This window comes from Pyxicephalus adspersus, chromosome 10 (genome assembly GCF_032062135.1).
Source record: "Pyxicephalus adspersus chromosome 10, UCB_Pads_2.0, whole genome shotgun sequence".
Classification (NCBI taxonomy): domain Eukaryota; kingdom Metazoa; phylum Chordata; class Amphibia; order Anura; family Pyxicephalidae; genus Pyxicephalus; species Pyxicephalus adspersus.
Window position 1 is genome coordinate 5,081,237 of NC_092867.1, and position 14,414 is coordinate 5,095,650.

Sequence of the window (14,414 nt, forward strand, 5' to 3'; positions counted from 1 at the left end):
TACAGAAAAACAGCTTTTTTATAGAACGATGATACAACAAGCAACAAATACAAAAAGGACTCTATTTGTAAATGATTCCCCTGTCAATTCTCTCTAGATTCTTTCTTAATTTTCATTTATACAAATAGCATTTCATATTGTGCCAGCTGTACATTTTTGAGATCGGCCACTAAGTGGCGGGATGAATTATTGTTATAATAGGAACTGAAATGAGAAACGTAGAGAGATTCATCCATCTCTGAATTTCAGACAAATTCACAGGAGAATAATTTCTGAATAGAGCCCAATATGGTCAAAGTTTGAGGGCATCTGACCTGCACAAACTTCCTTTATGACAAAGGCTGAAGTTCAGGTATCACCGGTGAAAAAAAGGTAAAATAATGTGTATCTAGAGTTCTTTGGAAACCTCCATATATAAGCAATGCAGTAAGTATTCTGTATCAATAGGAGAACTGTCATAGAAGTTATAGGGTCCAGGGGCCACTCATGGCTTTATAAGGGCCCCATTACACATAATTAGGGGGCTCTGATTAACATTTAAAAATAAATAAAACTCAAAAGAGCTGCCCATCCTGGCTAATGAAAACCATACAATATTCCAGGACAAACAGCCTCACCAAACCAGAGGGTCAAATTTACAGACCGCAAATTCCTGAAAACATTTGTAGATTTGTTTTTTCCTTTGCCCATCCTGCTGGACTTCACAGGAAGAAAGCCATGTTGCGGGCAGTCCAGTTTGCCTACCTATGGCAGCGATTGAGGGTGGACCTGGCCAGTAGTCGGTCTCAATCTTTGGGACTTCGTTGGGTGCTGGAGCGTGGGCAGCCGGAAACTTGGAGGATTTGATGATATCATCGGAGCTGTTGGCGAAGCCCGCCATGGCAGCTGCATCTGGATGGGATCAGGGAGGAATTCGTATGGCTCAGTGGGTAGAATGTGCCAAGGCAGGAATGCCAACCTTCTGTGTCATGTGACTAGGAGCCCTGTGCACCAGGACAGTGTGACCCCCATCCCCTCCATACAGCTGATCCCCACACTGGTCTTACTTGTCTAGTTCTGACAACTCATCCTTAAGTGAATACTATTGTAAAACCTAAAGCTGACGGGCCTATAGGCTAAAATCTCCAAAATCTGGCTACAGGTTACATTGCCCTGAAAACATACCTAACCCCCCCCCCTTGCAGAGCCATGTAAGGTTCATTGAGGTGCCAAATGGGCCACTCATGCTCTGATTAATTAGTACAATTTTTTTCCCAGTTCATAAAAAATCCACATCATGTTTAATTCTTTCTTTCTTTCTTGAAAAATACATTTTCTGGCCACTTTTTTATGAGGCCACTGACGGAGCCAATCGACTAATTGAAGCCACAGCGACTGTGCAGACAATGTGCGCATTCCTCAGCTCTGTGATCCTGGAACTCTGCAACCCCAGCAAATATTTGTCTCCGGCACCCAAAGCTGCTTCTCATTTTCAGCAAAATATTTTTCATTCTCACAATGAGCTTCACCCAGAAGATCCCAGAATTCCATTTATTGATTTAGAAACTGTTTCTACTTTCTGCTGTTCATTAATTTCAGATTATGAGATTATCCGAGTGCTAATCCCACAAGGGACGGAGAAAGAAACTTTATAAAGTGCAGATTTCTCTGATCTTGGTGCCGTGCACCTGAAAGGTCTCTGAAGAGAACCTGAAAGGACAGCAATGGCTACCATTGCTGAATTATTTGGAAGGTGCAGGGTTTGATATTCTTATATTTAGTCTTTGCTGGGTCATTGAGGGGAGATTGGTAATAAGATCAGCAGAAAGGTTAAAGAAACTCCCCCAAAAACATGCTGCTCAAAGGTAACTGCTCTGGCCTTTGCAGTGTCGGGTCCCAGGTTGGAAACTCAGCCAGGACACTATCTGCATGGAGTTTGCAGGTTCTCCCTGTGTTTGTGTGGGTTTCCTCTGGGTACTCTGGTTTCCTCCTCTATCCCAAAAACATGCAGTTAGGTCATTGGCTTCCCCCTTATAGACCTTAGACTGTAATAACGACATATGACTATGGCAGGGACATTAGATTGTGAGCTCCTTTGAGGTACAGCTAGTGACATGACTACATGACTTGTACAGCGCTGCGTAATATGGTGGCGCTATATAAATATTGTGTAATAATAATAATAATTTTGATGTTCTAGGGGCATGGAGGACCCTTTTCTCAAACTCTGTCACCTAGTAAATGGCGCCCTGTTTCTTCTTCATACACTGCATTCTGCAAACCTCAAGAGCCTGTTCAGCCATAAGGGGTCAAGTTGTTTTCTCCACCCCGTCTTTACACATCCCAGCAGCAGAATTGTACATTCTGTGTACATCTGGCCACAATCCTCGACTCTAACATTTTTTATGATCTGAATATTTCGTCATAGTCATAGCTGGGATTCCAGAAAGCCAGAAATGACAAGCAGTTTGTATTTTGGATTTAGATCACCTCTTTTTTTAATACAAGGGATCAGCCAACCTGTCCCAGGTTTGGGACCTCGACCTTTGACCCTACCTACCTAACGTGACCCCACTAAGCAGAGGTCGCACTTATTCCTGGTGCACAGCGACCCACAAAGTCTACAATACCAAGACAGATCCAAGAGAGGCTCATGCAAAAATCAGAACCGCCCAGAGTTAGAGGATTATAAAGGATTAGTGGCAGAGAATCAGGCAGCAGCCCAGAACACCTGACCCTAATCACAGCATCCCCAACCTTGTGTCTTCTCAACGTATGGCGACAACACACGCTGGATTGTCTACAACCAAGAGTGTATGTGTGCCAATACATGTGAGTGTCAGTACATGTGTGTATATGTGCAAGAGCATACGTTCATTGCATGAGTGTGGGCAGAAAAGGAGAGAAATGACACAGAGATAAAAAAAGAGAACAGAAACCAGAATAATGAATACACAAAGAAAGAAGGAACAACAAAAAAAGGAAAATGTAAAATAGGAATGGCAAAAGAAAGAAAAGAATTAAAGAAAGGAAAAAAAAAAGAATAAAACATGGGGAAAAAATGGGAGATGATTAAAGGAAGAGATGGGAAAATATGAAAGAAATGAAAGTGAAAAAGAAAGGGAATAAATAAATAGACAGGAAGAAAAGAAATATAATGGTAAGCATTGAAGAGAAAAATAAAAGAAAGGAAAGGGGCAGAAGGGAGGGAATTAATAGAAAACAAAGACAGGAAGGGAAAGGAAAAAAAGAAGAAATAAGCAGAAAGGGAAAGAAAAATGAAGGAAAAGAAAGGGAAAGGAAATTAAAGAAAAAGAAAAGGGAAATAATAGCTGGAGGAAAAAAGTAAAGTAAAAGCAAAAAAAGAAAATCAAAGTAAGTAATATTAAAGAATAGGAAAGAAAATGAAGGTTGAAAGTAAACGATGAAAACAAGGTTAAATTATAATGGACAAAGAAAGATAAGAGTAAACAAACAAAGCAAGAAAAGTTGTATGGATGAAGGAGGAGTGAAAGGAAGAGGAAAGGAAGTTTGAAAGTCTGACTAATATATGTAATTGTTGTAGTGTTCTCACTGTAAATTGACGTGACTCTGGTGCCCTCTAGTGGTGATTTATGATTTTGCACACATTAAAATTTGCCCATAGGGTCCCCTGAAGCCCTGTCTCTGATGGAAGAGAAATGGAAAGATGGAGGGGTGTTGTATCCAACATGCACACAGTTTGCTACAAAGAGATATTATAAAAGGATTGTGGAGAATATTGCTGCACTTTCCATCATCAGTCTTTGCAGGCCTGGTGTGCACTGAGGATACATTTCTATGATTTTAGTATTATCATTTTAGATTCCCCTTCTACTCCCCATTCATCTCTTTCTCTTTTATGACATATTGGGCCTGATATATTAAAGCTCTCCAAGGCTGGAGAGGATACACTTTCATCAGTGAAGCTGGGTGATCCAGCAAACCTGGAATGGATTTCTTCAAAGCCACTTATTATTAGTTAGCAAATTTTTTCATTCCTGGACCAGATCTATTTCAGGTTTGCTGGATCACCCAGCTTCACTGATGAAAGTGGATCCTCTCCAGCCTTGGAGAGCTTAAAGAAATCAGGCCCATTGTGACAATTGAGAGACGAGGCTTCAACGTAGCCCGAATTCCACAGAAGTGTTAAAAGGAGTGCAGGAAATAGAATAGACAAAGCCACGTGCCCAGAAGCGCTTTGTGGGATTGACATAGCAAAGTACTTACTGAGGAAATACGATGAGGCCGCAGGGTACATATCATGTTAGGAGGGTGACACACAACACACCATAAAACAAAATAAAACAAGACAATGTTACAGAGATATGAGATGGGATTATGGAGCGTCATACAATCACAGATCATTGGAGCTGCAGGGGGCACAGAACTGTCTGTGCTGATCCAGCCAGAAATCATAAAAGGCAAAATGTTGTATACCCGACCATCATCAATTAGGAGGATTTCCCACCAGGTCTGGTTGGCAATCAAACACCAGTCACCATGAATTGATCGGTTGTTTTGGTTATTGGGGATATTTTAGGGTAATTGTTACTAACAACATGAAATCCACCAATGTGGGGTATAACTGGTTGCACACATTTTACCTATTAAAATTGTTATAAAATATTTATCTTGTGCACTTTCTTGGAGATGACAAGTTGGGGCGAATGTATCTTCCATTTATTAGGCACGGAATTAAAAATTGAAGATCCGGTTTTAAATAAATAAAAAAAGATGTAATATTGACTGAGCTAAGCTGCGTGGTGCCACCGGGTCAATAGGAAGATTGGCATGCAAAGGCCAGGCCACAGCAAAACAGGCAGAGAGAGAATTGTCTGCAATTTAGAGAAAACATTACCGTGCTGTTTGTAGATGGGGGGTTTCCTGTACATGTTCACGCCTTGGTCTGCACACAGAAAAGAAAGAAATCTGTTAGCTGGCACTGGAAATTTCTGGCGGCGTCTTAAAATGCAACAAAGTTTGGAGAATGAGGGCAAAAATGTCTTCCATATTACACATAAAAACAAAGAGATGTCATCACCGCTGAAAATATATCATCATATATTATTGGAAAAGAGGACACAAGACAGATGGTGACATGAAGCATGGCAGAACAGAAATGTAACAATTTCTTCAAGTAAAGTGACAAACTTGCAATTTCAAGAGACAACTCCGCTAAAGGTAAAATACCATAGGGCTGGGTGGACGAGACACTTCAAAGGTTTTCATGTTCTAATATTTAGGTCACTGAAATGTTTAACAATCACCTGAAGCTTTAGGGTTTTCCGTTAATAAGTTACTTTCCCCAGATGTGCACAATGCAAAACCAAAACGACTGCTGGAGGAAAATGATCTGAACCCAAACACTGCAGAGCGATATGTTCATTGTGAAAGGATTGGTGCAGTATTGTCGGGGGGGCAATTAGCGATAATTAATGAATATACCCCCAAAAATAAAACAGTTACATTCGAATCAATTTTAAACTGAAACATATCCTTACAATGTAATAAACCATGTAACTAAAAATGTCATTTATTATAACCTATGTACTGTATGTAATGTAATACACCATAACCTTCTATGAATTATATTATTATACCTATTATTATTATTATTATTATTATTAATAATAAACAGGATTTATATAGCGCCAACATATTACGAAGTGCTGTACATTAAATAGGGGTTGCAAATGACAGAAAGTGACACAGGAGCAGGAGAGGACCCTGCCCCCCAAGAGCTTATATTCTGTTATACTCTATATATATATTATACATTATATATATCAGCTCTATCAGTTGCTATATAACTATGTTTGTATTATTACTTAAATTACTAAGAACTACTCTATATACTGTTATCTTGTACATATAATAAACAATTAATAAATTATTCCCCCGTCAATTTTCAGAAATTCACAGACAGTCGTACTTCTCTAGTCGTCTCCTTTCAGTTCCTATTTAAAATAATCAGTTTCACAAAAAAAAGATTGCAATATGGGTAAGCAAAAATCTAGAGAGAATTTAAAGGGGAATGATTTATAGAGACCATATATATATATATATATATATATATCACCTGTGTCTCTTAATATATATATTATAATTCTTGTTATTCTCCACTTATGAGCTAGAGACACATATGGAAGTTTCACAAAGTAATCAAACTTTAAATGTTATATTTTTGTGAATGATTTGTAGTGATAAAATGGTGATAGTTTTAATCAACCACAAGGTTATGAAGTTGCCTTAATCAGAATTTGCTGTTTTTTTATTTTTCTGCTTCAACCCGACCTTTCCTAATTGAAGCTTTGAATGTATTGCTCAGCGATTGATGGAGATCTGGAAATCAATATGAATGGTGAGTGGAATAATTTATTGTTTCTTGGTATTTTTTGCCATCTTGAATAGCTTGAATGTGATTGTAATTAACATAAATTTATAATTGGTCCTCCATTTCCAAAGATCTTCTATTTATGACCTTCGTACAAGAACTGGGATCACAAAGTATTTATTGCTGATTTACTATCATGATGTAGAATATATAACCGGCTTTGTAAGATGTGTCACCTCCATTATATAATAAAATTGCTACATGTATACCCAGCTTCAGTCTGACCCTCAACACGAAAACATAACCATTAACCTAACCTAATCTATAATACTAAAGCTGTGCACAGATATTAAATTTTCATTGCTCACTTTTGTGATCAGCTTTTGGGGTACAGCTGCCCCACCAAGCCATTATCATAAGCATGATGGCATTATGAATGGTTTCCCAATGGGGAGGATGCAGCGGGGAGCCCCTCACACTCCAGAGAACAGAACAGTACTGTCAATACAATGCTTATTCATTCTGTGGCTGGAAATAATCACTGATGATCATTTCCCCTGGACATATGGAACATATATGGAATATTTGTATGAAGCCAAAGACTGATTCTACAGATATTCATAAATCTAACTTCTAAAAAATATTTCATTACATGAATCCATCAATCTAAAATTGGTTTTGGGGTAAAATCCCCAATGATTTGAAATGGAGCCCCCATCTAGTAGTATGGAAGGATCAATATATTCTGTATATAAGTCTGTTCCCAATGGGCGGGCATATAGGAAACCCCATCTCCCATCACTCTGTATGTAATTATACCACAGGTGTGTGGCAAAACCTCCTCAGCACAAATCAACACAGCATCCTCTATCATTAAAAGTTGTCCTAGAGCTCCAGTCAATGACTTAGCCTAGGCTAGGACATGACTATCAGTCTGCTGCAGGCAGAAGGAGGCATTGTCCCAGTCTCCTTTCCCCCAGTGATCAGACTGCAACATTGTAACTTTGTATCCAATCATCTGTCAGCAGTCAATGGATCCATTGTAGAGCGGAATCCCCGAACACACAGCATGACAATGAACACAGAAACAATGGACCCTCCTACAGTCTACACTGGGACAGGACGCAGACAGACACAGCACAGCCTCCTACCTGGAATATGGAAATGTTTGGGGGCCTGAGAGTATGTAGGCGTTAGTGGGCGGCTGTCTGGCCGAAAGGGGAGAGGGGAATTCCTGCCGCTGTTGGGCTCAGTGCCTCCAATGGAAAAGTTAAAAAAAAAGAAAAACATAAAATAAATGTAAAGAAATGAAAAAAGGAGAGAGCAGAACATATGCGGGAGATCAAAAATAAACAAAATGATACAAAAATCAAACACCAAACCAAACTGTAATCAAGCAGGAAGAACACAAGTGACCCCCCACCTTCATGGTGTATGGGGAATCGGAAGGGTCAGTTGTCACTGGAGGGACAGGGGACCCAATCAGTACCGGCACCGCAGGGCAGAGGGTGCCACTTACAACCGGTTCTATTGTGTTATTAATGGGTTAATGTACATCACACCCCCCCAATCTATAGAGAACTTTTCTGATATATCAGGGAGAGTTCCTAAAGTGATTCTGTACATGTATCAACCAGTGTTAAATAATTGATTAAAAAAGAAATCATTTCATTGGCTGGTTCTGAGAATGAAACAGAAACACATAAAAAAGACATCTAAAAATGCAACTTTTTTTATTTTTAAAATTTCTATCTGTCTCAGTGACACCAGGACCAACATAGGGTAAATCTCCCCATTGGGGACACACAATAATCCCCTAACCAATCAACTCAGATTTTAGGAACAAGTGTTGGTTTCAGATATTTTAACGCTCATCCTTAGGTAATTTGAGGATGGGATTGATTCTCTTCTCCAAGATCTGACCAATCTACTAATCAGATTGTCCACCATACAGCAAGACAGAGCTCATACTGAAATGTAGCAGAGAACCCATAGGGCCCGATTAGTTAAATCTCTCCAAGAATGGAGAAGATAGGTTATCATCAGTGAACCTGGGAGATCCATCAAACCTGGAACAAGTCATTTGCTGTTTGTTAGCAAATGTTTTCAGTCAGATCTTTTCCAGGTTTGTTGGATCACCCAGGTTCACTGATAAAAGTGTATCCTCTCCAGTCTTGGAGAGGTTTAAGAAATCAGGCCCACAGTGTCCAACCACCTTTACATTATTCCTGGACCCAAAACTTGGCATGGACCCAATGTTACATTGAGGCAGCACATTGATTCTAAATAGGCTCAAATGCAGAATATGAGAAGTTGCACTACAATGGCACCACAGTGTGCTTTGCTGCATTAGGATGCACAGGTGCTACAATATACTATATAGGTGTCATGTAATAAATGCATAAACCCTGTGCAGTAACGCAAGGTGGAATACACAGGTAATTATGCACAGGAGTAATCGAAATAAGCATTTAAATTCTGAAATCAAGTTTCACGTTCCCTTTCATATAAACATAAACAAGAATTCTGATTGGCCCCTAAAGCTCCAAATACCAGGCTTAGCTTCTTTATAATGGTTTTAAACCTCATGAAGCCTGGGGGCTCTTAGGAATAAACTGATCACAGGGAGAAACATTTTGAGAATATTGTAAGGCACAATACACCAAGCTCTATCCAGACTACTAATAAAGCCACACCTCTTTTTAAGAAGTCTCCTTGGTTCTGCAGAAATCCTAAAGCAGGGGTGTCAAACTCTAGCCCGCGGGCCAAATCTGGCCCTCAAGGTCCTTTTTTTGGCCCCCCAAAGAATTCACAAAGTTAACCACATCTGGCCCACTCACGTTACCACCTCACATCATCATTTTCAATACATGCAATACATAGACAATATTGCTATACACCCATTATGTGACACAAAGCCTAGGCAATGATCACATGGTGTCTGACTACCAGGGGCATTGTGTTTGTTTCAATCTATTAGAGACTGCATAGTGTAATATTTAGTGTCAGACAAACTTGTGATGTGAGAGGATGAACAACACACAACCTGCATAGATAGATAGTCTTTGTGTGTGGAGGGGTTTGTTTTTGTTAGTTATGGATGAAGTAGTAATAAATTTCAAGTTTGGCCCCTGACTTGGTCTAAGCTTTTAATTTCGGCCCTCCGTGTATTTGGGTTTGACACCCCTGTCCTAAAGCCTAATAACAAGTATTGAAAGACAATAGCTCCCATCGATTGTGCTTATCGTAATATACAACTCCCCATCAGTGTCAACTTCCGTTACCCCCACAATGAGGGATGAACAGTAATCCAGAGCTATATCACAGACAATGGTGGACATAATACAACTCTATATTTTTTTTAATCAGATTCATAAAATAAAATAAGGACCACAACATGGACTTAAAGGGGATAAATAAAATGGATAAAAATAAAATGATATAAACCAAAATACAAATCTCTCCATATGATTATGAGGATACAGTGTATGGGACACCTGACCATCACACCTCTATGAGCTTGTTGGGACATCCAACTCCAGAACCATGGCCATTCATTTGGCTTCATTCTTCTACTCATCTAGGAAGGCTTCCACATTTTGGAGGGTGTCTATGGGAATTAACCCCCATTTGTGGGGTCAGGTGCTGATTTTGGATGAGAAGACCTGGTGCACCATTGCAATGGTGTTCAGTGAGATTGAGGTCAGGACACTGGAGTTCCTCCATCATATTGGTGACCCCATGTCTGTTTCCAGCAGGCTTTGTACCCCAGTGCACAGTCATGGAAGATCAGAAAAGGGTCTTCACCAAACTGTGACCACAGGCTGCAATTGCCTCCAATGTCTTTGTATGATGGAGGATTACCAGCACAGGGGGACTCCATTATTTGCAGGTACTTTTGGATGTGATGGTTGGGTGTCTATGAACTCCTGGCTATATGGTGTAGGTGGTAAGTCATTGGCTGATTTACCCAAATTTCTTTGTGCCTCTTCTAAACTGGTAAGTATTTAAAAACTACCTATTGTCTGGAGATAGGAAATAAATATTCCAGCAATCATTCAGCAAACTGGAGACAATTCGTAGAATATTCAGAGACATTCAAAGAAAAGGTTTTAAGGCTTCAAACTACAAAATGTTTTCTAGAATATCTACTGCATGGAGGAAAACTCCCCGCACACTACAAAACATAAACAATGCTACGTTTAAAGACACAGAAAGCGCCTGGTGCAGAAATGTGCAAACCGAAAACCAGAGAGGCGATGGCACAATCTGCATGTGAATTATGAATGTGAATCAAGGACCGGTAATTCTAAATGGCAGGATCAATTCTACAGATATAAAAGGAGGAAAAATCATCAGAATAGAAATGATAGATCTTTTATTTAGGGACATATTCCTGCACACAGGTCACTTCCTATTCTTTGGACACTGTGGTTAGATTCTGTGCCCCCCACTGAAATGTGGGCACAGTCAGATGTTCTATTGATGTGCAGAATGGGGTGGTCCGGCCATAACTCTTCATATGGGGGGCAGCAAGTGCACAGTCAGCTTATAACAATGGAATACTATGGATATTGTAACACCAGGTGAAACTTTTTCTTTTTTATTCCTAAATTCCCTTGTTTTTTTTTTTTTTTTTACAGGAAAATGAATTGCATTTTAGGATTACTGGTCCTTTAACTTATTAGTGATTTACACATCTCCATTAAAGGGTTACTCCACCTTAGATTAATGTTTCAGTGTTTGGTGAATGGCAAAGAGGTAATCCGCTTGACAGATTCATATATCTCATAGGTACTCTAATAGAAAGATTTCTGTATTGAGTTCCCATCTCCACTTACCTGCCATGCAATGAAACATTCCCCCCATATCTTCCAGGTCAATACATTTGATGTGCCCATTATGAGTGGCTCCCATTGTTTTTTTTTCCCTAGATCTGCCCAACTGCTGTGTCCATTTTAAAGGGTCCCAACCATTCTTGTGTGGAGTTCCCAGCTTTCCCTATCTGCCTATCATGCCCATTATGCTTCCCACCTTCTCCTCCTGGTCTATACACCTGCTGTGAGCATTATGAGGGGCTTCCATTGTTACTTTAATGTGTTTCCAGCTTCACCCACCTGCTTTGCCCATAATAAAGGGTCCCCAGCTCCACCCACTTGTGATCCTCATTATGAGGATCTCCCAGCTTCACCCACCTGCTTTGCCCATAATAAAGGGTTCCCAGCTCCACCCACCTGCTACGCCCATTATGAATCATTTCCACCATTTCTGTGCTTCCAGGTCTATATAGTTGATGTGCCTATTATGAGTGGCTCCCATTGATTTTTTGCTGTGTTCCCAGATCTGCCCACTTGCTGTGTCCATTTTGAAGGGCCCCAACCTGTCTTGTGCTGAGTTCCCATCTCTGCCCACCTGTTATGCCCATTATAAAGTTTTTCCACCATTTCTGTACTAGCTATGCTCCTTTTGAAGAGTTATCATCATCTCTTTGATGAGTTCCCAGCTCCCCTCACCTGCTGTACCCATTAGAAAGGGTTCCACCATTTTTATGCGGAGTTCCCAGCTCAGCCTACTTGATGTACCCATTATGAGGGGCCCCCAACTCCCAATGGAATTTTATTAACTTTTTGTTCTGCAAAATGCAATAATTGGAACAAAAGTAAGCAGGGACAGTGACAATATTAGGGATGTCTTACTATAATGAACCCTGAAGAGATATAAGAAACCTGCAGGCAGCTCAGCACCGGACCCTATCCATAAACTGAAACACTACCACATTTCGGCGGAATGACCTTTTAAGCATGCCATGGATCCAATACACACAACAGGCCATCATGACAGGCGGTGCAGCCACCATGAAGCGTGCAGCAAGAGAGCAGCCTCTGGCCTCAGACACTGGACAGCCAACTTATTGACTTCCCACATGGAGAAGCCAATAAATGCCAGCGGCGTTGGCATGACCGGTCCGCTTACCTTTGACATGGAGGATCGTATGATGTCTGAAAGGGGAGTTGGGACGGGAGTCGCTGAGGGTGGAGCTGAAGCTGCCGGTGCGGGTGTACGAGAAGCGCTGCACACCAGTACACAACAGCTCTGGAAAGTTACAGGACGTAAGAAAGCCGGGAGATTATGGACAAACCAAAGACAGGAAAAGAGACAGACGGAGGGACAGAGAACAGAACAAAATAAGAGACAGATTCGGGAGGGATATGGAGGACGCAAAACTTAGTTTAAATTAAGCAAAAAGTTCAAGCCTGAAATAGGAAAAAAACTTAAAATGTTACAGGGACAAAAGGGTTAAAGCGGCAGCCTCATCAACTCAGACACTTCAAAGGTTTTACAGAAGACCTCGCGTGTGACAACATTAAAAATGTGCTACATATAAACTATTTCCTGAGTCTACTCAATGACATGCCAGTACCTGGACTATACATTTCCTGTATTACCCATGGAGGAGTGTACAGTATTCTGGAGCTGGCTTATCTGAGATACTACAAGGGAGAATTCAATATATTGCTGCTGAGATATTTAAGGTGGACCTGTCAGATGTATAGCAGACCTACATGAATAAACTCCTGACATGTCACAGTATGCAGCAATGGCTTTTTTAAGAACACCCCACCCATGTAGCTGTAGCATAGACAGCATATTTCCTGCTCTTCTCTTCCTATCACTTCCCATCATAGTGAAATATCAGTCACACAAAACTGAAGAGAACAAACATTGCATATCACACCAACAAATGGCAGTCTTATCAGTTCGGCATTGTCTCAATACCAAGCTGCAATCAACAACAAGCAGTGAATGGGGATAGAATTTATTAACAAGAAAAAAAAAGACATTTCTTATTTATTTTACAAATCTAAAAAGATTTTTGGTTATAACTGCACAATGCCTTTTTTATTTGTTGCAAGGTCTGCTTTAAAGACAAACTCTATGCAGTTAAACAAAAGCAACAATCAGTACATATTCCAATGATAACCATAAAATTAGATTTAATTTTTTTCCAGAATTACAGCAGTCGGCTTTTATTGTCACATTTGGCAAGGGATGAAATCAGGCTTCCAATGGAAACACTTGCCTTAGTACCTCATGGGCGGGAGGGGAGGTACTTGGGTAGCTATAGGGGAGGAACAGAGGTGTGGGCGGAGCAGTCGATCTTGGAGTTAGTGTCATCTTTATTATACAGAATAGCATGATGGGAGTCCTAGGAAGATGTTTATTACATTTTATCTTTCTCCTGTGTGTTTGGCTGTGGATGTTGGTTGCCCAACCTGCTACCATAACCTAATTAGTGTGTATGTAGGGATAAAGGTTACACATAACTGTCTGCAAACTGCACAAAATATAGGAAATGTCAGGATTCTTGGTTTGTTCTCTTCCAAAGAAAGGGAGTTAGTCCTGGCAGTACCCTTGCAGTGCGTTGCACATTAAATCAATGAATACCCCCATGTAAGGTCCCAGATACAACCCCCCCCATCTGGTACTTACCGGGTCTGTGGAAGTGCTGGGGTGAGCGGGAGATGGTGGGGGTGTAGTTATGGCGGCTGTACACAGGTGAATTGATGGATCCCTGACTGGTAGATCTCTGAATTATCCGTTCCCGTCCATCTTGGTAGCCCTAAAATGACACCGAGAGCAGGGTGACCCCCAGGTGACATAATAAATATAATATACAGATTTGTGACAACCGGACCTGAAGAGACATTTTTTGAAGAGGCCCTGTCACCACCTATTCTAATAAATTTATTTATTCTTTTTAATCTATATTCTAAATTTAAATATATTAATTTATTCTATTAAATCACAGAAAAATCTATTTGACTTTTTTACTATATAATATGTAAATATATTTATATATTTATTCACTGACAATTGGTCTTAAAGCTTGCTAAAAATTGTACAAATCATTTTCCAGAACTGCACCATCCCTCCCTTTACTTTCTAGTTCTCTCCAAACAGAATCTGTGAAATCAATTTTGCAATGAAAGTGAAAGTTTGCTCAAACAAGAACAGATGTGGCTCTGCCCCCTTAGCATTCCGATAATCCAGACAGACAGATGGACGAACGGACAGACGG

General features: G+C 40.2%; 1 protein-coding gene across 23 annotated transcripts in view; it reads right to left on the reverse strand.

Moving 5' to 3' along the window:
• ABLIM1 (actin binding LIM protein 1) overlaps positions 1-14,414 on the reverse strand; it is a 150,075-nt gene that overhangs the window by 12,817 nt on the left and 122,844 nt on the right. For 8 of the 23 annotated variants that reach the window (XM_072424559.1, XM_072424554.1, XM_072424547.1 and 5 more), the window contains 5 exons: positions 13,826-13,955; positions 12,308-12,427; positions 7,486-7,590; positions 4,859-4,906; positions 745-891 (listed from right to left, as the gene is read on the reverse strand). In XM_072424559.1, the coding sequence (XP_072280660.1) occupies positions 745-891; positions 4,859-4,906; positions 7,486-7,590; positions 12,308-12,427; positions 13,826-13,955 (550 nt within the window). The remainder of the gene's footprint in view (positions 1-744; positions 892-4,858; positions 4,907-7,485; positions 7,591-12,307; positions 12,428-13,825; positions 13,956-14,414) is intronic. The other 15 variants (XM_072424567.1, XM_072424556.1, XM_072424561.1 and 12 more) reach the window with 8 other exon arrangements.